General features: G+C 34.9%; 1 protein-coding gene across 2 annotated transcripts in view; it reads right to left on the bottom strand.

Annotated features, from left to right (window-relative positions):
* LOC127172074 (ephrin type-A receptor 5) overlaps nt 1-25,837 on the bottom strand; it is a 96,643-nt gene that overhangs the window by 57,062 nt on the left and 13,744 nt on the right. For both annotated transcript variants that reach the window (XM_051121141.1, XM_051121140.1), the window contains exon 3: nt 17,509-18,172. In XM_051121141.1, coding sequence (XP_050977098.1) covers nt 17,509-18,172 — 664 coding nt within the window. The remainder of the gene's footprint in view (nt 1-17,508; nt 18,173-25,837) is intronic.

Here is a 25,837-nt window from a genome sequence, read left to right on the forward strand (position 1 = left end):
CTTGACTCGAATGTGATGTGATTTGGACATGCTCGACTGCAGCATCTCATTGGCGATGCAGGGATGATCACTGCTCACACTGGCAGGGAGTCTAGCCAAAGTCATAATGCGCTGCGCAAAAGGCTAATAGGTAATTAATATGCAGCAAACAGTGGTGGGCCTGGCAATTATCGAGCCGCGAGGATCTCAATATGTGCGCCTTTAATAGAGAGACATTCTGAGACAAGAACTGTTGATTAATAAGCCTTTATATTTACCACAGGAAAAACATGTTTCAAACAAGCTTTGATAGCAGATATGTCCAATAATTGAAACCATGATGCTCGCTATAAGAGGCAGAGTAGGTTAACGATAGCTAATTGGCTGGCGAACATCATGATGAAAGCGGCTGATAAATGCCCTGAGAAATAGATTTGATGCTAATTAGAACAGAAAGTGAGTGTTTGACATGCATTTAATAAAGGACACATTCAGCTACATGTTCGAATAGAATAGTCTGGTGCTTAATTATTCTTAAAATAAACAAATAAATAAATAAATCATAACACAACAAAACTCAACATTACCCATGTGAAAGAAGCGCACTCCGGCATACTAATTATGGAAATAATAAGGAACATACTTAAACGTGAACTTGATATAAAGTTTTTTATATATATCAGAGATCACATTAACTGAAAATTGTCAGATTTTTTTTTTTTTTTTTTTTTTTTTTTTAATCACTGATGGCCTCCATTCAGAATGAAGTACCACAACGTGCAGTTTGAAGACAGACGTCTACTTCTTCACAATGCAAGGGTAAATAAAAAAACTGATTTTTGAACAAGTACAGCGTTTTCTTTATTCAAGAAACACAATCTAATGTTAAGGCTAATGTTTTTGTGTGTTTGAGGAGCGTAGAAAGGTCTTAGCATTTGCCGTCTAGTTGTAGCCAATATACTTTTGTACATTTTAAATATCCCGTGCATAGCAGTTCATCTTTAACATCATGAGATTTTGGCCAAATGTGACCCTGGACCACAAAAAAAGTCATAAGGGTCAATTTTCTGAAATTGAGATTTATACATCATCTGAAAGCTGAATAAATAAGCTTTCCATTGATGTACACTCTTAAAAATAAAAGCTCCAAAGCGGTGTTTTTGTGGTGATGCCATTAAAGAGCCATTTCTGGTTGCCCAAAGAACCTTTCAGTGAACAATTCTTAAAAGAACCAATTTTAAGATAATTTTAAAAATAACCTTTTTTTTTCCACTACAAAGAACCTTTTCTGCATTTGAAAGGTTCCATGGATGTTCAAGGTTCTTCATGGAACCACTGATGCCAGTAAAGAACCTTTATTTGACTGAGATACAACTATTTGAAAATCTAAAACCTGAGGATGCAAAAAACTCAAAATATTGAGAAAATCGCCTTTAAAGTGGTTCAAATGAAGTTCTACTAATCAAAAATTAAGTTTTGATACATTTACGGCAAGAAATTTACAAAATATCTTAATGGAACATGATCTTTACTTTATATCCTAATGATTTTTGACATAAAAGAAAAATCAATAACTTTGACCCATACAATGTATTTTTGGCATCAAATATACCCATGCTACACAAGACTGGTTTTGTGGTCCAAAGTCACAAACAGTGTTGGGCAGTAACACATTACTTTGTAACGTGTTACTGTAATTTGATTAGTTTTTTTTAGTAATGGAGTAATTTAATGCATTACAATTTCCAAATGAGTAATTAGAGTATAGTTACATGCATGCATTACCGCTGCATTACATCATTGCCGACAGAATGTGATTTATCATCTAGATTGTAAAATGGGTGTTGGCTAGCACACACAACGTCCTCTACCTGAGACCTACTTTGACTGAAAAGCGCCTGTGAGGCGGATTCTACCAATGAAAACAGTCAGCATGGAGAGAGGAAAGTACGCGTTCTGTAGCTGGAAGTACAATCATTATTTTGAGTTTATTTCTGTCAAAGGAAAGAATATCATTGCGCGTTGTCAGAGGGGAAGAAAACATTTTCAACTGTGAAAAACTCCATATCCATTTTAAAGCACCTGAAAGGGCAGCACGGCACATTAAAACTTCTTGAGAATGTACCGGGTATGGAGTTTATTTCTGTCAAAGGCAAGAACATTATCGTGCGTTGTCAATTAGAGGGGAAGAAAACCTTTTCAACCTTTTCTTGAGAACGTACCGGGTGCGGAGAGCAACGCATCAACTTCTATTGTCTTCACATGAGTCTCTGCCCGCCCGCGCCCACGCCCACACTCGCCCATCAAGTTGTGTCCCGCGCCACTCTCTGTAGCGTAAAGTCCAGCGGGAGTGCAGGTCTCTAATCCACTGGCACTGGACTCAATGCTCATGGGATGTTAGGCAACACACAAACTTAATATTTCACGTAAATTTTGTGGATGTAAAGAAAAAAGTAATGTAACTAGTAATGTAACTAATTACTTTTAAAATAAAGTAATCAGAACAGTAATTGCATTACTTTTAAAAGAAATAATCAGTAATCAATAATTTAATTACATTTTCAGAGTAACTTACCCAACACTGGTCACAAATGTATTAAACAACAAGACAAACTGAGCGCCATATAGCTAAAATAAACTTTATAACCTTTAAATTTGAAAACAAAAAAAGTAATGCCTGCATGCTATTGGTCAAACTACTTCTAGATCATTACCTTCAGTAAGTATGAACACAGGGAAACAAAGCCAAAACCTTGATATTTTAGGCAATATAGAAATCTTGACCAGGGGTGTGTTTCCCGTACAACGATGTAACCTCCATAGTACGATGCATTGTTGTGGAAATGAACTAGCTAGTCATGACTGTTTTCCGAACACGGTCGCATTTCCGTCGTTTGAACCACATTAGTTCAACAATGTAGGGCCGCTGTTAATGACGTCACCGAGTAATAACTTATGTTATTTAACTGATTAGAGATCTCTAAAATGCAGCTATATTAAACATGGCACCTGATGACTAATTTACTATTTTTTGTTCCATGTCATTTTACTTTATTTGATGTTTGATTCATTCTGACGTCATACTCCGGGGTTCCCGTAGGCATTTATGCACATGTGCACTATTCAAAAACGTTGCTTGCAGAGGAAGCTTAAAAATACATAGATTAACATGCATTTATAATTAGATCGAGTGAACAATATAGATTGTACTGCATGTTAGCTTGCTTATTGTGCCCAAGAGCATAATTTATTGAACTCTTATGTCTTACTAACAAGGAACTATGATTCTAACCACAGGTCGAGAGCTGTAGTTCCAACCACGTAAGTTTGTGACACTGTTTGCGAATGTTCATTTGAACTATGGTTTCAGGAAATACAGAATCGTTGAACTATGCTGGTAACGACGGATCTTGCGACCATAGTTGGCTAACGATGCTTTTGGGAAACGCATCCCAGGATGTGTTCGGGAGAAATGGCACGTATGGTCACCCTCGTCATTCACTATTTGGACTAATTGGAATCTGAGCCAGAATCGCTAAATTCCTTAAGATTTCCAACTCTAGCTGAAATCTATGATATATTATTCAGCATAGCCAGGATAACATCAATATATCAAACAAAACCCAGTCAGAAAACATAAACTTGCTTTTCCAAGAATGCATTTTAAAACAGAAACAGACAGCAAAGTAAAGCATAACAATGGTATCACAGTTGGCTATTGAGTGCCGCCAATAAACATCCTTTTCCTATGTTTAACGTCCTGTGAGCAAACGGCACTATAAACCAATACATTCAAATGACAATATGCAAACATGTGATTGGCAGCGGCTAGTGTCGGTCTTTGTGCTCGGGCTATTGTCGAGGCCAATCTTGTGTATTTTTCCTCAATGCTGTGTTTGAATAGCGGGCCGGACTGAAGCTGATTTATGGCATGGCAAATCTGCTATCTAAATTCCATTATGTCAATGACATCTAGTTGGACGTCTGCTAATACCCACAGCATGTCATCTCTAGCTGATGCCCGCTATAGGCAGGCCTGAAAACGCATCAGAAATGCCATTGTTGGCTTTTGTCATTCATTGTGAGATATGAAAAGCGCTTAGAAGGGGTGTAATGCTACAGTATTTACTGCACAAAAATGGGAATAATCAATTAGATTCTCTCCATTTACAGCGCAAACTAAGTGAAAATAAAGTCCTGCCAAAATCCACCAAATTATACACTATAAAATAATCAGTCTGAGGGTTAATGCTGCGTTCCATTAAACTCAGACGTCCAGAATTTACAGCTTCTTTCTTGAAAAATGATGAGAAGGAAACATCACTTGATGAAATCACAAAAATGGGTGTTTGAAATCACACTCCACTGCAGTTTTGTTTACTGTTAAAGCAAATAACATGCATTAATAAGTCAAAAATCCCATATTTACATCACAGTTAAACCTGTTTAGCAGAGAAAGGTGTGGAAAACAGGGTAAATTACCTCCACTGCTAATTTTATACATGTGAAACACATGCTAGTTTGTCTTTATGTCATCTTCTGATTAATTTTACAAAAGTCTGATTTGGATGAAACGCAGCATTGTGATCATGTATGTTGACTGTAGTTAGCCTGTAAAAGCTAAAGCATCAATGTTTCGCCAACATTTGGATGATTTAACAAATGGTGAGCTTTTGATTCAGGTTTTCATTGTTTGATTTGATAAAATCCCTCAAATAATGTGTTGAAAAGCAGTGATTAGCATTCAGAAACTGTAGCGTGCTGCTTGTAAAAGGAATAAAGGAATTGTGAGCAGGTGCTGCAGGTATTCATAGGGAATATAATAGGGAGAAAAATTGGACATAATTATGCATAATTGCAACATTTCCGTCATTTTATCTAATTCAGTTATTCTCAACTGGAGGGTCGCCACCCCTCAAAAAACAGGTCGCAGATCTGTTCTGATAAAGGACAGCAGGAAGAGAGAAAAATAAATAAATAATAAATAAATAAATAAATAAAGAACAGTGCTAAATACAAATCATAACATGCACCTAATTTTGCAATATATAATTATGCACAGTGAGGATAGCCTTATCAAGTTTTCAAAGGGAAGAGAAACTACCGTGTGTGTGTGTGTGTGTGTTTATTTTATTTATTTATTTTTTTGGCATTGGCATTGGCATTGGCACAAATTAATTTCTCTCTTGATATTAAAGCAAATGCTTAAACACTTAAAAACTGGTAAATTATTTTCAAAATTCTGCATATTGCTTAAAAATGTGCCATATATATGTAAAATAATAATACAAATAAATATAAAATTAATTACATTATAAATAAATACATTAAATAATTTCATGTTCATAATTCTGCATATTGCTTAAAAATTTCCCGCATATATGGTTAAAAGTGTAATGAATTTCAAATAATATTAAAAATTACACTTTGTTACAGGGTTGAGTCATAAAGCAAGTTAATAAACTTTAAAATAAAATAAAATAAAATAAAATAAAATAAAATAAAATAAAATAAAATAAAATAAAAAAAGAGATTGTATTTTAATACAATTACAAATATATCTATAATATAATTTAGGTCAGATTATTATTGTTATTATTGTTATTATTATTATTTATTATTATTATTATTATTATTATTATTATTATTATTATTATTAATAATAACAACAATAATAATAATAATAATAATAATAATAATAATAATAATAATAATAATAATAATAATAATAAACACAAACAAACAAACAAATAAATGTTCATAATTCTGCATATTGCCTTAAAATTAGCCACAAATATGGTTAAAATTATAATGAATTTCAAATAATGTTAAACATGTTAATTTTAGTACAAGGTTGAGTCATAAAGCAAAAAAAAATAAAATAAAATAAAATAAAATAAAATAAAACAAAATATCATTTTATTATAATACAAATAACAACAGGGATTGTATTTTAATAAAATTACAAATACATCTAGAAATATAATCTATTAAATAAACAATATATTATAAAGTCAGATTAATAATAATAATAATAATAATAATGATAATATAATAATAATAATAATAATAATAATAATAATAATAATAATAATAATAATAATAATAATAATAATAATAATAAACATGCAAATAAACAAACGGATAAATGAATGAATGAATGAATAATATATAAATACATAAATAAATTTCATGTTTATAATTCTTGCTTAAAAATAAGCCACAAATAAGGTTAAAAGTATAATGTTGATGTTAAAAATGTAATTTTGGTAAAGGGTTGAGTCATAAAGCAAGTTAATAAAGAGACTTTTATTTCATTTTAATAAAATTACAACTATAACTAGAAATATAACCTATTAAATAAACAATACATTATGAAATCAGATTAATAATAATAATAATAATAATAATAATAATAATATTCTGATGATGCTATTGAAAAAAAAGAAAATGAACAAAAGTCACTGAAACATATATGTAAACAACAATAGCTTGGTGTGTTTGAATAAGGCAAAACCTGTGCTTGATTTGCATTTGACTGCAACTCCAAAATAAGCTCCAAAGAGCTGCATTTCTTTAGTGTCAATGTAGACCTAGTTTGCTGAAGAACAACCTACATACCACACTTCAGTCTGCTCAGATCAATGTTCACCCACACATAATCACATCAGAAACGCTTATCCCACACAGAACTGCCATCTAAAAATAATACGAATCAAACCACGGACGTGTTAGACGCGTCTGACCTGTGAAAAACCTGCAACCGTGAAACTCGGCGTTGACTAACAAGATTGTGAAGTAACTGTGGAACGGTATAAACCACATGCGGCGTGCAGGAGGAAATGCTGAATTAAACACAACCCGGGCGGCTTCACGCGCAGCGGCGAGTGTGGACGACTCAGACTGTGTCATTTTCACTTGTGTGTGTGAAGCTGGGCTTCTTTTGCCAGCAGGGCCCACAGACGGGGTGAGACTTTCTGGATAAAGCTGTCATTTCCCGACTCTCCAGAAGAGCCGACATAACGCTTTCAGAGCCACATTTCTGCACTGCAGTCTGCACCGGTGGGTGAAATCACAGGTAGAACGGCTTACAAATGAGGCCATAAAAAATCCTATTAAATTCTCATACTGACGGCACAGGAAAATGTAGTCAATCACTATAAAATTACCATCCTACTGAGGTAGCAAGCCATTTATGAACAGTGCATTGAAATAAATCAATCACTAATTCGGTTTCTATACTGCTATGATATTACATGCCACAGATGATTGGGAAATTGTCAGCTGATATGAAAAATATGAAGAATAATCTATCCAAAATAGAAATGTTATGATTTACTTTCCCCAGTGCCATTCCTGACCTGTATGAATAATTTTCTTTCATGGAACACAAAAGATGTTGAGCAGAATGTTCATGTCGTTCTTTTTAAAACAAACAAATGAATATTTTGAATTTAATTTTTAATACAACTTATGTTATGATAAGTCTCAAGTTGAAAGTGATTTTTGAAAGGTAAAAGTAGATTTTATTTTATTTTATTTTATTTTATGTTTTATTTAATATTATTTTATAATTTTATTTTATTTTATTATATTATTATTATTATTAATTTTCAGATAGAAGTGCCTCCAATAATGATAATAAATATTTATTCAAGTGTAGTGATTTTTTTTTCATGAGGCCTATGATAAGTAGGTAAAAGTATTTATTTATTTATTTATTTATTTATTTATTTATTTATTTATTTATTTATTTATTTATTTTAATTTTATTTTATTTTATTTTATTTAATTTTATTTTATTTTATGCAGATAAAAGTTGCCCCAAAAGTACCCCCAATAATGATAATAAAGTTATTTAAGTGTAGTGATTTTTTTTTTTTTATGTGGCCTATGAAAAGTATGTAAAAGTTTTAATTTAATTTAATTTATTATTTTTTGTTATTTTATTTTATGCAGATAAAAGCGCCCCTGAAAGTGCCCCAATAATGATAATAAAGAGTTATTCAAGTATAGTGACTTATTTTATTTTATTTTATTATTTTATGCAAAAAAAAGTGTCCCCCAATACTGATAATAAAGAGTTATTTAGTACATTTTGTTTGTTTGTTTGTTTGTTTTTGTTTTCCCCATGTGGCGTATAATAAGTAGGTAAACATTTTTATTATTTTACTTTATTTTATTATTATTTTTATTGTTTTATGCCCTCAAGTGTAGGGATTTTTTCCCTCCCCACAATGTATCTCAAAAACATTTCAACGTCAGTTATTTTCCAATATTGTGGAAGTGAATATTCTTAAAAACTCCATCTACTTACAAAAACAAATAATTTATATGAATTTGGAATGACATGTAGATGGCTGGCTAAATAATGACACATTTTCATTTTTGGATTTAAATCAGTACAACTTATTAATACGTTTTCCTTATTGCTAAACACCCTCCACATTTCACTAAAACCCAGCCAATCCTCGTCTCGTGATGTGCTCTCCAAAATATCTTTGTCTTTGGTACATTTCCACAGTAGCTCAATCCGTTGGTATGTAGCGAGTGACCGGATCGAGTTTGACATCTGCAGCGGTTACGGCTGACAGGAATGAAAATAGAGGGAGATCATTGGAGATCCAGCTCTTTCAGAAAGCTTCCGGCCCGGAGAGCCGACTCAATCCCACAGAGGACCGAACGCCGTCCCATCCACCACACTCCCGTACCTCAGTCCATCTCTCCCTCACTCACACCTCCACAGGCCTGGCAGGACAGTCTTTGCCAATGAGTTTGTTATGTCCACCACTGTTCATTTGTATGAGACATTTGTATGGACTGGCACTTGATTTTGTTGCAAATGACATGAATTCTCAGTTCAGCCGTGTGTGATAAGAGCACATCTAGACAGCAGATTTCTTCCCATACCATATTTACTGCTGTATTAATCTTTTGTCTGACATGCACTGAGGATTTTAAGAGGACGTGGCAATATTAGATTACACTGAGACTCTGGATTTAGTCTAAATACTTTGCTGGTCTTGCTATGCAAGTACATTTATAATAATCTACTGGAATAAAATGAATCTGATTGAACATAGCAAAAAATATTGAGATACTGTACTGTAGTAACAGTGACCTGAGAGTTCTGTAGTTAAAATGACGAGTCAAAATTTTACATTAAGCACATAAAGGTGGTATAGAAACACCATTCGGATGAAATGAACTACTCATAGTCTGAGAGCAAAAATACAAAGCCTGCAGCTTAACTACTATAGTACAATGCATTCCTGGAAACTAACCATAGATGTTAGTCATAGATGTTTCCTGAAAACGCAGAAACTTTGCTGCACATCTGCCGTTCAAATCTGTTGGTTGTTAATGATATCAAGCAGGTGGTGGAGTGATAACTTCTGCTAATTAATAAGCTCCAGATCAAATTAATGTCAGATTATTGCTGTAAATGACAGCTTTTCTATTTTTGTTCTCTGTTATTTTGCTTTATTTGCACAGGTTTCCTTATGTCAAGTCATGGTTCCATGTGGTACTAATGCAAGTACGCACTTGCACATGCTTCGGAAATGCTGTTTTAATTTTCTTAACAAACTAAAATGTGTGTGTGTGTGTGTGTGTGTAGAGAGAGAGAGAGAGAGGGAGAGAAAGAGAAAATGAAATATGTTGAATGTACTACATGTTAATTTGCTTATTTGCTATTGTTATTACAGATTCTATAGTTTCTATCTGGCTAAAAACTGCGGTTCTGAAATAGGGCTGAAACGATTCCTCAATTCTATCCATGTACGTAATGTTAAAAAAAAATCAAAATCAAAAATAATAATAATAATAAAATAAATAAATAAATAAATCCGTGATTGCATTTTGTGCATGATGTTGTGAGTTTGGGTTTATTATAACGTTCATCTGGGAATGCAACGTGCGCTATTTCATCAGATTTCGAAGGTAAATCATTTATAAACGTACACAAACACAGGAGAACACATAATTATCTTTCTTAATATGCTGACATTAACTGTTCATCGCAATTTCAAAATAAAAGTTGAGATAGCCTGACATATAGTGCAACTGTACTTCTGACAACCCAAGTTCGAATCCCCACTCGTGGTCCTTTGCCAGTCCTGTTCCCAACTCTCCACCCCACACTTTCCTGTCATTCTCTACTGTCCTGTCTGTTAAAAAGCATGAAAAAGGCCAAAAAATTTATAAATAAAAGTTTAAACCCTCACGTGTTAATGTCCACATACTCAAGAAATCACAGTGGCTGTAGGTTTTCTATCATAAATAAATGGCCAAATATTGAAGATTAAGTGGATATTTGAATCAAATGTTGTTGATTCAGTATTAAACAAGAATTAGATTGTGCAGTAAAGTATAAAAACAATCGTCAAGTTGTTGGCGCCCTCTGCAGGTTATAATGCAAAATGTGCATTAGCTCTACTGTTTATAATACACTGTGTATTTTGTCAGTTTTGTTCAATAAAACCATATGATTACTTCCTTTTGATACTTTATTTGAACTAATTATTATCGCCTCATTGCTATTATATGTATGTTAAGTCATTTTAAAGGCTAATGCTATTTTTATTCTCTAAAATAAATAATAATAATAATAACAATAACAAAAAAAACAAAAACAAAAACAAAAACAAAAACAGCAATAATAATATTTTATTTATTTATTTATTTATTTTTTGATTAATCTATTCTGAATCTTCATTGGAAGTAATGATTCAGGAAACACCAAATCAAACTACTTTATGTTAGTAATGACAGAACTTTTACCCATAATTGGCTAATGATGTTTTTTATTGGCTCTTATTGGCTCAATACACAATTTTTGTAAGTATGTTTCCTGTAACTATAGCACCATCATATAATCTCTCTCTCTCGCTCTCTCGCTCTCTCTCTCTCTCTCTCTCTCTCTCTCTCTCTTTTGTTAACGCTGGTCTATTATTTTGGTTTAATCAAAAACAAAAAGAAAGTTGCTTTACACTGCAGTCAGATGTCCTGTCCAAGTGACAGCTTATTTTAGCAGTTTAAAGTAAAATTCATTACAACTGAACTGTCTAGAAGGCCCATTCACACCAAGAACAATAACTTTGTACTTGCATTTTACACTGTTTGGTAAATATTTCTGCAGGCAGTCATTTCATTTGGAATCCACATATGAAATTACACTGGACAATTTCCCTGTGCATGTTTGAAAGGGATGTCTGTGCTTCATACATTATTACATCGACAATGGGCTTTTATTGCCCTAAAAATTTCACTTGGATTTTAGTAATGTGACCACAACTTAAGAGAAAAGTGGACACTATGACATTAAAGATAATGGCACAGAGGAAAGACATAACCGGAATCACTTTCAGAGTGTTTTTCTCCCAACTGTTAAACGATAACCAAATTGCCAACCAATCAGGATCCTGCATTTAAGCATGCACTGCAGTTGTTCAGAACATAGATGAAACAAGCACTTAGAATAAATAGAACATTATCATGTATTGCTGTGGAGGCTAATATAGTCATCACTACAGTTAGCGCTAGCATTCTAGGTGTGAACGGTCCTTAAGGCCTTTCCCGCTGGGTAACTGCAGAACACATTTTGAATACAACAAGCTGTCGTAGTGTAACTGCAATTGCAAAAGGTACAAACTCTCATCTAAGCCATCACCCTCTGTATTATTTCTATTCTACTCTGATAAAATGTGACAAACCGAATGTATTCAGCGCACCTCCTTAAAGAGCAGCCAGACAGCCCCTTTCCTCTTTATCTCAGGTGACTGTCATGTTTACATTAATTTTATAATTGCCTGCACGAAACATCTGAATAGGAACAGCGCTGCACACTCACACCCACAGCTCCGACTACTCATTGTACCATTTTGCCTGCTGAATTGCAGCCCGTCCTCCAGACAAAAGCCCTGAAAGCGTTTCCGACACTTTGTCGCCGGGTCTGCTTGGAAACCTGGCCAACTGCGCAAACCAGCTCCCTGTAAAGCTTGCATTGCCGAGGCACCGGACATTCCCTCGGGACAGCTCAATGGAAATTAATTCGCACAGAAATATCACACTGCGCTCAAAAAGAATCCTTATCGCAAAGCGCCAACTCTGGCAGCAGACAAAGGAAGCAATCTGAGGAGAGGAGGAGGAGGATGAAGGCACCGTTTCATTCACAGGACACGCTGCCCTCCTCCAGCACTGGAGCGTGGACCCCTCGATCGCTTCCTGTCTCCTCTATCCAAACCATCATTATATCCTGTGGGCTCCAGTGGTGTGGATGGGGGTTGGGTAAAGCCATCAAAACTAAGATTTAAATGACACAGACAGCAGCACTTCATTTGTAACTGGAAGGATGATGATTAGAAAGTAAATTAACTCAATATGTACACTTTGCTACTATTTAACCCTCAAAGACCAAGACAGCCGCCCATGGCTAAAAATAACTATTGTTCTAAAATATTTAATAACTTTTGAACCACTAATCCAATCTGAATGCTTTAAACAGTACATCAAAGCTGAGATTCTCTGTTTTTTTTTCCTCATTTGTCTCAATTGGATATTCAGAGGCTCAGTAGTGAACATGATTAAGTCTTCACATTTTGATTGCATTGATTTTGATTGTTTTTTTGGAAATTTGAAAGTAAAAGTAAAACGGGTTGTGCATGCATGAAAACAAACACAAAATAACACATTTGCATGACAGCACTCTCTGAAAAAGCACAGAAAAACACACGACAGAGCACTTTGACATAAAACAAACCAAAAACAAGGATTAAACAGGATGTACATATCGGATAAAGCACTGGAATTTATGTTTTCACATGGCCATGGGCTGTCCTGCAAAATCGATTCCGACACAGACTACAGCCAGCGGATAGATCCATTTGGCTGTTATATTATGTAAATTATTCTTAGAAAATTTATAAAGATCATTTGCACTATTTTTTTTTTCTGTTGAAGTCTGTATATTTTCTCTCATTTTGTGTATAGTTTGTGAATCATTTGCATCGTTTGTATATTTGTTGCACAAGACCATTTGTGCAATTGCATTTGTTGTTCACACTCTGATTAAATATTATATTTATCTGAGATATATATATATATATATACAGGGGTTGGACAATGAAACTGAAACACTGGCCAATATAGTGTCGGAGGTTTCATGGCTATATTTATGCACCCTGGTGGCCAGTCTTTACTGATCGCACATTCCACCAATAAGAGCAGAGTGTGAAGGTTGACTATGTGCACCCAATAGCTCAAACATTGTACCCTGAAGGTGGTGCCGTGTATTAGGATGATAATGCACCAATACACACAGCAAGACTGGTGACAAGAGTGATTTGATGAACATGAAAGTAAAGTTAAACATCTCCCATGGCCTGCACAGTCACCAGATCTGAATATTATTGAGCCACTTTGGGGTGTTTTGGAGGAGCGAGTCAGGAAATGTTTTCATACACCAACATCACATAGTGACCTGGCCACTGTTCTGCGAAAGGAATGGCTCAAAATCCTTCTGGCTACTGTGCAGGACTTGTATTTGTCATTCCCAAGATGAAATAATACTGTATTGGCTGCAAAAGGAGGCCAAACGGCATACTAATTGTGGTCTAAACCCAGGTGTTTCAGTTTCACTGTCCAACCCCTGTATATGTATGTGTGTATATATATATATATATATATATATATATATATATATATATATATATATATATATTTTTTTTTTTTTTTTTTTTTTTTAACTGTGTTTTGTTATTATGTACCACTGTTTCCATTTACTTTACTTACCTAAACATTATTACCTTACTTACCTAAACATTTTTTAAACACATCTATATTGTCAGTAAACTAAAAAGACCTGTTTTTCACTGAAAAGTGCCTATAACAATATTGTAATAAATGGCTATAACTTGCTTGGGGAATGTTATATATAGACAAAATTTTATTTGTAAGTGTAAAACACCCAAATACAACTTTCTAAAGAACCAAAATCTAACTTTAGGAGTTTCTGTTTGAGTACACAGTAAAAAAAAAACCCATTCATCCATTCATTCTTAGAGAAGACAAAAATAAAATTGGGACTTTAAGCTAGACTGAAACTTTAAGTTCTCCTGTTTACAATGATATATAGCACTTGATGCTGACTGCTAGAATAGGTCTGGAAAAGCAAAGAAAATGTCAGTGTCAGGTGCCCCAAAAATGTTCTAGGTCTTTAAGGGTTAATTATATGCTGTTCCAAACGTGTACATTATTCAGTAGGATTTGAAATAAGACATTTATTAGAATCTTCACGTTGCTCTTTTCCACATAGCAAAAGTTCAAAGTTTTTATATAATATAATATAATGTATCATAATCCATACAATTTGTGCATAGTGCATTAGTTGGAAGACGTATGATAGGTTTATCTAAGAAACAGCTTGAAAAAGATATTTCTGAGATGAAACAGGACGCCACTAAACAAAACAAACAAACAAACAAAAAAAAGGAAGATCTGCTACCTGCAGTTTGTGTTAGTATTTCATGAATAATGATGAAGAAAGAAAACCCACGGCTCATAGGGAATGAAAATCAACAGAACTTTCAGCGTCCTGCAGCTAGCTAATTGATGAATCACTTTAAAGTTTAAAACCATTGATGATCAAAAACTGTCTGTGCTTGGTACAGAAGAACAAAGATTTGAGTGCAATATGAACTTTGTTTTGCACAAAGTTCATATTGTAAGGGAACAGCTTAAGAGATAAAGAAATAAACAGGCTAGTAGCGAAATACTGTTAAGTCAGTTGGCTGTCTGATTACTAAGCAGACATTGTGGATTTTTTATTTATGTATTTATTTTTTGAATGCAGCAATTTTATGTGCATTTTATTTGCTAATATTGAATGTTCATACACATACTGCCAACTATATGTCAACTATTTATTTATGGCCACTTGGATCAACTTACCAGGACTAATTTCATTCATAATCCACCTTTGATTGATTAATTATTGATAATAATGATTAAAAATGATGATCAATTCACAATTTAATTTGGTTTTCATTATTTTTTTCATTATATTGTAGTGCAAATGTATGGAAGCCCGTTTCCACCACTAAATAAAAAAATAAAGGTGATTGTAATTTTTTTCTTGCAAATCTGACTTTTTTTTTTACTTTTTTATGAACTCACAATTTTGCTTTTTTTTTCTCAGAATCGCACTTCTGACTTGCAATATGTAAACTCGATATAAACTCACTATTTTGAGAACCTTTTTGTTCCCTTCAAAATTGGACCTGGGGAGATATTAACTTGAGAAAATTGTGAGAAAAAAAGTCAGAATTGTAAGATATAAACTCACATTTGCGAGAAAAAAAGTCAGAATTACAAGTATTTATCTAACAGTTCATTATATCTCAAAATAATGAGGAAAACATGTCAGAATTGCAAGTTTGTATCATGTAATTCTGAGTAAATAAAAGTTTTAAGCTAAAAAGTTGCAATAATGTACACACAGTGGGCCTCATTTATCAGTCTAATGTAAAAATGATCGCAGATCAATGCGCACAAATCAGCGTACACAGAGTTCACATGTGATTCATGAAACATTTGTATGCCGCCAAACCTGCCATTGATAAATGTGGCGGCTGAAATTAATCGTTATTGAAATATAATTGAAATATCACTTATCTGAATCTAAAAACACCCTTTAACCTTATTTTTGCAAACAATAACATTAATTTATACAGTATGTATATTAAATATCAATAAATATTACAAAACATTTATAAACATTATAGCCTATTTAGCTCTCCTTAATCCACTACAAACCCTTTAAAGTGAATGGTATTACAGAACAAGAATGAAAAATGAGTAGCTATAAAATTTTATATTAAACTATAAAGTAAAACACAAATTAGGCTTGTGAATACAGAATACAAACGTCGAGCTAAAATCAATAAATGAGTAAAGTGAAACTAAACGTCATTGGGCTCACAAGCCCCTCTCATCAACATCCAAATGTTTCCATTCCAATGTAACATTTGGTTGCTAAACTATTATCCATGATGTTGTTGAAATGCAAAATAAAAAATAAAATTCAAATATTTAGACATAAAAAAAAAAAAAAAAAAAAAAAAAAGAATAATTAGCAACGCTAAAGCTATCTCACAACTAATTTGTATGTATTTTACAGGGTGGCTAATCTGTACGAATTTGTACGATTAAAGTGATGAGTAGGTTTAGGGGCGGGGTTAGGTGTAGGACATTTGTACAAATTCATACGTATTGTGCAACTCGTAACATACGTACGTTTTAGCTGAAATCATATGGATTTGTACGAGTGAGGTTGTACGAATTTGTATGAATTAGCCACCTCGTAAAATATGTACGAATTGATCAGGCTGGCAACACTGAAATTTGTGTGTGTGCGTGTGAGGTGCCTGCGCAATCAGTTACATTTAATAAAGTAAAGATATAACAAATAAAATGTGAATAATAAAAGAGTGTCACAAAAACAAAAGTTTTTGCTTTTGTTAATCTGTAAATTATTTAAGAGAAATATATTTTGTGTAGGCTAGCCCTATTTATTTTATTTATTTTATAATCTCTGTTTTCTCCGTTAACTGAAGTGTGGAAGGTGGGTGATGCGACAATGTGTGAATCCTCATGGTTTGTTGTTTATGCTGCTATTTGCGCATATAAAATTAACGCCCTAAAGCATAAAAAAAAAAAAAAAACTTTGTTTGTCGGCCAGGAAAATAATCTAAATGAACAAAATGCTGTCATTATACAATTGTCCAAAATTCTCTATGCTGCATGCAAATTCAGGCTCAACTCAAAAACCTGCGTACACGAGCTCAGACCTGACGTGAGATTTGATCGTATGTTCATTTCATAAATGAGGCCCACTGAGTCTACCTACAGTAACTAAAAAAAATAAAAAACTTTGCTGTTAAATCTCGAAGACATTCCCTTCCAAAAGTTATTATTTGTGAGGCACAAACATTTTGCACACGCTTCACATAAGTTTCAGACTAGATTGTCTTAAAGCAGGTTTGTTGCAGTGTAAGTAAATGGTGTCATTTAAAACAACAGACTCTACAATATCCAGCATGAAGTGGGCCGGCCGCTATCCAGTTAGCTTCACTATATTGTTTAACTCAGTGAATCATCTGCCTGTCATTCTTCCACTTTCTGACAGCTGTTACACTATACCAACCCCCTTCTACCATTTCCTCCATGATTAACACCGCCTCTCAGCACTGAGTCACGTAAATCTTTTAGAGAAAGTATCCTAAATACATGCTGAGTACTCTAAGTACCTTAACTATGCACACAACCATTATCAGCATCTTAAATATAAACTCCATCCACCGGAAAATCACCAGATTGTGAAATGAATGTCACAGTCTGCCCACGCCACACAAAGAGGTCAGGCTCTCATCAGCGCGTGTGACATTCAGAAACGCAGTTCAAGGGGATACGTCACACACGTGCGGCATCGGCAGCGCTCGCATTTGCATAATAATGAAGATGTTCACCAACCTTGACAGGAGCCATTAACTTCCTCATGGCCCGCCTGGCACATGCACCTCCCAATGGGCACCAGCCACTCCCCCTCCGCGCTGCAATGCATTCTGGGAAGTTCATCAGCCAGCGAGTTGTTGACGCAGGTTCCTGACACCTCCAGAAGCTGGGAGGAATCTGCCCCAGTTATAGTATCCGGGAACATCGCCAAATTCCTTACAACAAAAGGACACTTTTTGTAGAAGACCCGGACGGACACGAGCGCGATGCACGCGCCCAAGTCTTGGAAAGCCAGGTAGAAGCCTTTCTTGGTCAACGGACCCAGATCCCGAACTTCCGTGTTCAGTTTCATCACTCTGTCTCCCAGATCAAGCTCTGTGAAGCTCTCGTCGGCCGCGATGGTGTCGATCTTTGTGTATTGGCTTTCCCGAATGTTCCTTCTCTCCTCGTCATTTGTTTCATAGTAGTAGACGTTGAAAGTCTCCTTGCACGTGCCTAGACCTCCGGGTAGACTGTTGCAGTCCCGTAGGGTGAACTTGAGCTCCACGAACACTCGCTGGGCACCTTGGTTTAATATAAAGTTTGTCTGCAACCAGTTGTTCTGGTTGTGCTCCATCACCTTACACACCTGGTACGTGTGGATGGGCGCATAATTCTCGTCCACCTCTCCGATTTCTTCCCACTGAAACACAAGAAGAGAAAAGGCAGATTAGCAAGAGCTAATTTTTAATTCATTTCTATCAACTCTCTGAACATTTTAGCATGGTAATGGATATGACAATGATAATGTATTTGGTCTTGGCAAAATAGATCTGCTACACTGCTGAACTGCTGCTGCTGCAAACCAAGTCCAGGAGCTTGATACTGCCAAAACATATGCCGATATGGTGCTGTGAATGTTTAATACATATTACTGTGCCATAAATATAACATATCAGGGCTCTACAGTGCGACCAAACTATTGCGTGCAACTATGAACAAATATTTAGGAGCACCAGTGTGACTGACCTGAGCAGCATATTTGTGTTTGCGCTGAGGGGAGCTTCAAAGGTGTTTTTGCAACATTGAGTAATGTTTCACAGACATATTTTACAAATCCTTTCAAAGTGTAGAGAGAGTGTAAATAAGAGATTCATTGTGCAGTGTAGAAAGCTTCATTGATTATAATGGAACTTTGTGAGATCACAATGAACTAAAATGAGTGACAGCTTTTAATGATTTTAAGGGAGTTCGTAAAATGAGATATTGATTTAAGTTGATTTATTCAGCTGACTGATTGTCTGACTATAACACTATTGCCTGATTTTGCTCTATTTCGTCATCAAAAATCGTCTGAAACAAGAGACAACTGAACGGCTGCGCATCTCCATTCAAACACAGCGGTGTTTCGTTTATAAATGAACATGCATTTTTAAACAAATCAGTGAGTCAGTGATTCCAATTGGAGTCAATATCCCATTCATAAAGACAGTCACTTGCTTTATTCCTGAATGAATCAGCTGTTTGAATGAATCAAATGAATGAATGATTCAGTAATTAAATCAGTCACTTGCAGCCACCTAATTTTGACATGAAAGATGACAAACATTTAATAAAGTTAGAAAAATGCCATTACAAAGGTAAAAACAAAATTTCTCTGTAAATCCCTTTAAGGAGTCAAATATCACCTTGTAATGGGAAGGCAAATTTTTAATCAGATTTTTTGATTATTGATTAGAAGGTAACATTTTGACTGTGCTCCTAATTTCTTTTTTTTTTTTTTTTCAAGTTAGGAGCACAAGTGCTCCTAAAAAGAAAAGTAAGCGTAGAGCCCTGTATATAATAACCTGTATCAGATCTATACAGGTGGAGCTGGGGAGGTGGAGGGTTTTTAGAGGAACTCTGAAAGCATGCTGCAAAAAGCTCTAGTGAATGCTAACCAGCCATTCAAATGCAAAGCTCATTGGCTGCATATGCAACATGACTGATCAGCTTGTGCCAAGTAGTTTAACGCTGAGAATATCATCAGTTTGTGGTAAGGATCAGCCTGAGCCATCTAAAGTTTCATGACAGAACTTGCCATTTTGTAGTTCTTGATGTCCAATTCTGACTTGTTGATTATATCCATTTTTTTTTTTTTTTTTACTGACAACCAGCTTACATTTTCTTTTAAAAGTGACCCATATTCAGTATCTGCATTTACTTTATACACCTGGTGAAACAACCCAGGGTGGACGTACTGACAGGTTGCCAGGTCTGTGAAAGGGTCCAGGTCCAGTGCAATTGCTATTCAAAACTAGCCCAATGTATTTTTACATGGTTTTAGTTCCTGCAGGGATCCTCTTACTTTAAAAAAGCAGGGGGGGATAGACACTTTAACCCATGACAGCAGTGTAAAAGTAGCGCAATTCAGTGGGAAAACCGCAGACTTGGCAAAATGCTGCCCAGAAAAATGTCCATCTGAGTTGACGTTATTCTCCACCATCACTTTTTCAATAACGTACGACCTGCATTGACATAGGAATATCTGATCTGTCCACTTACATACAAAAAAGGCCTAAAATTGATTTGAGAGTATTCCTGCTTGCACACTGGTGGGTCAAATCCGATCTGTGCCACATGGGAGGAAAACTCTGGAATTGGGTCACTTGAACCATGTATGAAACGCAGCCAAAAAGAGACAGGAAGCAATAGATGAGGAGTGAGGGGAGTGAGACCAGGAAAGGACTCAAACTCTAGTCTCTCAAAGAGTCATTTTACTATCTTTTCAGAACATTTTCCAAACAAGTCATGGCTCTAAAAAAAACACTTCTGACAGAACCTCAATGAATCTCTGTGTAGAAGAGCAGTGGGTCCTGGAGTGTCTTCAACAGCAGATTTTATATGTCTCCCTAATCAAACTCTCCTGAATCTACTCCTCAGCTCATTAGTAGAGACTACAAGGTCTGAAATGGATGTGCCCGATAAGAGTGAAGTCCAAAGTGACTACTGTTGAGGGTACTCCATGCAGGACCACGGTTGTAGAAGAGGATAGCGGTCCTGTCACAAATACAGGTCCACATTTGGGTGACTTAATGACTATCAGCCTGTGCGTGCTTTGCAGAGGAGTGCATTGAGGGCACGTTTTATTATGCCTGCTAAGGGAGCGCTCGCCCATCTGAATCATGAAATGACAAATTGTACACCCTGCGGCCGAGTGGACTTCATGGACATGTCATTTGGGTCAAGTGCAGTCTGGGAATTATATATTAAAATATATTCAGTGGCTGATGCAATATTAGTGGAATTGGGTGCTTCTTCAACTACAGGCACTTTTAGCGCTGAGGACTGATCCTTAATACTTGCTTTTATACCCTCATTAGTTCATGCAATTTATCTGAAGGATCAAAGGTGATTTTTTTTTTTTTTTCTTTTCTTTCTTTTTTTTTTTTTTTTTTTAAATCAGCATATAGTTTCTTAAAGATGTGACGGTGAAAACTGGAATAATGGAACTGCTGAAAATTCAACTTTGCATTATTTTGTTTTAAATTACATTTTAAAACTGGGTGAGCATAACAGACTTATGTTTAAAAATGCTTTTTTTCAGTTAAAGTCTTACTCTAAAACAAGGGTAAAACAATGAAATCTATACATAAAAGACATTTTAAAGGAAAAATATGTTGGTAGAGAGCAAAAAAACAAACAAAAACACAACAATAATAATTACTTTTTACACTCTATACTGAGTACTTTTACATTATACGCATGTTAGGTAATGTTATTCTGTAACATGATTATGACAATCCATAAAGCACACTGTGGCACATTCACGCAACACAACCGCCACATCTAACAAAATATGGCTGCTATGTTTTGTTGTCCGTAGAGATGCTCAATAACAATACATCAGGTGGCAGAGAGATTGGAAAAACAATCTGCCAGCTATAATCTACGCAGTCAGGAGGCTTGTAACATGGCAGTTAACAAAGCAAGACCTCAGAATGCACCCTGAGGGCCCGAGCGGCCCTTCAGCGCTCTTCAAACGCACAGTCAATGACCAGAGAGACCCTCCCGAGGCCTCATATTACCTCTGCCTGACGCTCTCTGAATGTGAGCGACTGTGAGCTGTGTGGACAGTAGAAGAACTGAAGTCTGGACCGCTGGGAGTCATTCAGTGTGTGCTAACAGTCTGAGTCTTGCAGTTCACACGCATCGCCTATATTTAGTATGACTTAAGGTGTGGTCACACTGCACTTTTCGTCCATATGCATAAAAGTGTACGTTTTTACATTCTGGATTTACTATTATTCATTATGTGTTTAATTTAGGGTTTTAAAGACACACTGCAAAGCGTGATGTTATATCATGGCCGTTTCAGTGTCTGAAGATGACATAACATCTGAGAAGAGGACCTCAGACGATGCCAACCCTAAAACATCATACAAAACTACCAAATTTTGCAATAAGTTTGACTGCAACATATAATCATTGCTGTTAATAGAATGTCTTTTAGCAACTGATTTTTACAGTACATATTTTAGCCATATGTACATCAACTTGACACAGTCACCACTGATAAGCTACTACTAAATACATTGTAGAAACTTTAATTTTCTGTAAAGCTGCTTTGCAACAATTTGTATCGTGAAAAGCGCTGTACAAATAAACACAAATTGTGAAGTGCTACATTAGCAATAAATTGTTTCTAATTTAATAAAGTCAACATGGAAATATCATAACTGCTTCAAAATGTGTTAAATAAAAATGCATTATAGTTTATATTCATATTAAATCCAATTAGCTGAACTTTAGAGTGCTTTTTGAACCTCTTAAGTAGGATGTAAGTATATTTTAATATGTATTACTTCTATTGTCTGTTGAAAATCAGATTTACTGCTGAATGAGGTGACAAGCATTTATTGTAAACTAAAATATACTTCAGTGTCATTTGTTGTCATATGTTGCACATTTGTAAAGATGAAACTGCAATTCATTTAAAACATATAGACATTAAATGTAATGACATAACACTACAGTTAAAATTATAATCAAGTGCTTTGTATGCGCTTTAGTATGTTAGTCAACACATCAAAATAACTACTGCTTTAAACATGCACTGATTAAAAAAAAAATGACATTATTACAAAGTGCACTTTTTAAAGTGTACTTATATGTGTACACTACAAGTGGACATTCAATACAGTTAAGCACTTGTATTTCATAAGCTTACTCCATTTGTCAAAATATGTATAGAACAGAGCACACTGAATAGTATTCACAATATTAGTCACAGGTAAATTACCAATGTTTAGCTAAGAAATCAGAAATGCTATTCAAAGCACATTTAAAGCACATTCAATAATTAATTGGTTTTACGAACCATTCAATACCCATGAATATTCATTCAAAGCACATTTAGTCTAGTATGAATTCTCTGGAATGGGTTCAAAGTCATTCTGCAACTAAGAATTGATTCTTTTATTCAGTGTGTCCACTAATGTATAATATTGTCATGACGTTATATACACTGCTGTGTATCTTTAATAAAGTTCTAACTTGAGCTGTATCCAGTTTCAAAGTGACATCTCATTTGAAAAGCTGAACCATCCTGGAATCCATTTTACTGTAACATTACCGCTCTCCCGTTTTCTCTCCCTCACGACAATCAAAGGACATTCATGGCACATTTTAATTTCGTTCCAATCAGCCAAACGTCCACATTACCATCTGAATTTTACTCGAGGTGATCATATTTAGCAAAGAGCCCTGTGGTGATACATCAGGACCGGAATGATACTGAAAAGTGCGTGTCACAGATTTCTCCAATATGAGTCAGTGTGGCCACGATCTGGTAAATTGCATTGGCAAAGCTGCAATTTAGAGAAAGCCGGCATTTGAAATGAAAATGGGCCTATGCGAATTTGGATCATGCAGATATCCAAGGGCGTTTGGATATTCGTTTCAACCTCTCATGTGAAAATACATTACTAATACCAGGCACTCTGGGACGACAACATTTCTGACACGTGGATGAAGACGAATAGATAATTCGAAAAGGCTTTCATTACAAAAAACACACTGAGAAGGGAGATTGCATGAGGATGTGTGTCACATCTGTGTAGTGATGACATGAATCATATCAAGCCAAAGATTGAAATGGCACACCTGGACATCAGTCTATATTTATATTCGGTGGCCTGGTGCATGCTAACAAAGACCATGTATTAAAAATCTAACAATCCATGAATTCATTGTTTGTTACATACAGTATGAATCTGAAAATGAATTCCTAGTGATTGATTTGGAATACACTGATAGCAAACCTCACATAAGTTTAAGTTTGCATGTTGCTAAGCTAACACAGCAATTCTCTAATTAGCATTAAAACACACACATATCAAGAAAACGAAAACATTTGTAACAATGCTGAACTGTTTTAACAGTATGTTTCAGTACTGAATGAAATTCATTTTTGTATTATCAACACTCTTCCAGCCTCATCCACCTTCTTGCATTTGGTTTCCTATTGATTGTTGCAACGCATTAGAATAAATAACTACAGTAAGAATAAAAAAGTAAAACTGAAAAATGGTCACGTCTGCTCTTAGCTTAAAAATTAGGTGGAGTTCCATCTTAACTCTTTCTCAAATGCTGCTTGTGTTAAAACAGAGTCATTGTATGAGGAGTTTAGGCCTGGGTCTTACATTGGTCCAGTTCTGGGCTGAGGGAACAAATCCAATTAGTTCTGGTAAATCAAAGGGAGGTTAACAGACCGGGTTTGACTTTAAGACAGCTTAAAACCAGATGGTGCATTTAATGCAAAAACAAGAAACCACTTGAGTTATTTACCCTTTGTTTCAAAGTTCTCTGGTCAGTGTATGCTTTTATGCAACAGTTATTTCTGAATCTTGAATCTGATTGGCTGAGAGGAGTGCAATATTCTAGTGATATCAGAACTTTTCACGGATTGTATCACTTTGTTTGCGGTACTCCTCAAAATGACAAAGTGTCGTGGCAGACACCCAAAATTCTTTGCAATTTTATAAATAATACTGTTTATGTGTCACAGAATGTAGTTTTAAGAGTTTTTAGGCAAGAATGTAGTTGTTTAGATGTCAAATATGCTTTTACGTTCGTATTAATGCCTTATTTGACATGACCTTATTCTACATCCCTAATCCAACCTAATATCTAAACTTAACAACTATCTTACTAACCACTAATAAACAGCAAACTAGGAATTTATTGAGGGAAAAGTCGTAGTTAATAGTGAATAAGTGTCCCCTATTCTAAAGTGTTACCAAATTCACTGTAAACCACGGCTTCATAAAACAGTAATCCCATATGCATAGTAAGGTTTCACAAAATAGAACAGAGTAAATAAATTGTAATGATATTAATAAAAACATTATTCTTCTGTCAAACAATGTAGTTCCTCAGAAACAGTGGTTATAACAAAGTGGTTGCCGAGCAACAAACAGATGTAAACAAAGGTGTATGTTTGTAATTTACAACACCTTTGAACATGGCTCAACCAATCAGAATCAAGAACTGGAACTATCCATTTTATAATTGAAATTTTGCTTTGATGTTTTTGGGGATGTGAGCTCCAGGGTGTCATCGGCCGTTCAAGTGCTCAAGAACCCACCGAGTGCAGCCTCACCTTGGCCAGTTCTTCAGGAATTTGTCGCTGCCCTTATGAAAAAGAAGCTTATTCAAGTGTGCTATTAGTATACTTCCTTTAATAAACTAAAAATAGGAAAGTATACTTTCAGTCTACCTTTTAACTACTTCTCAGAAATATACATAAAATGACATTTAAGTATACTTTACTTACACTTGAAAAAATCTAAAATATATTTAAGCTATACTTGTGCTCTAAGAATATGTGTTTTCATTGTTAAACACTAGGGGCGCTATTATACATCTTCTGTACAGAATTTTCAAAACACAAGTGAAGAAAAAAACAAAACAGCTTTTGCATGTAATCTAACACAATTGTCAGACATAAAACAGCAGCACAACCATAGATGTAGACTGTGTAACGTTATAAAAAATGTCGACCTGTGAAGAGATAATAATGACTGTCAAGCATTGGGGTGTTGATCAACTCCATCTATGTTTAAATTATCATTTTTTTTTAAAGCTTTTTGTTCAAAATGTTATTTATTTATTTATGAAACTTACCCACATTCAAGTGTTTCTAAAAAAGAATTCATGAAGCTAGAATAACATGTTTTTGTTTACAAGCAAACACCCTGGGATATAGTAGTCAGTGGTGGACGAAGTACACAAGTTGAGTACTTGAGTAAAAGTACAGATACGTATAATAAAATATTACTCCAGTAAAAGTAAAAGTGCTCCTCTTCCAATTTTACTCGAGTGAAAG

The sequence above is a fragment of the Labeo rohita genome, chromosome 10 (assembly GCF_022985175.1).
Source record: "Labeo rohita strain BAU-BD-2019 chromosome 10, IGBB_LRoh.1.0, whole genome shotgun sequence".
Lineage (NCBI taxonomy): Eukaryota > Metazoa > Chordata > Actinopteri > Cypriniformes > Cyprinidae > Labeo > Labeo rohita.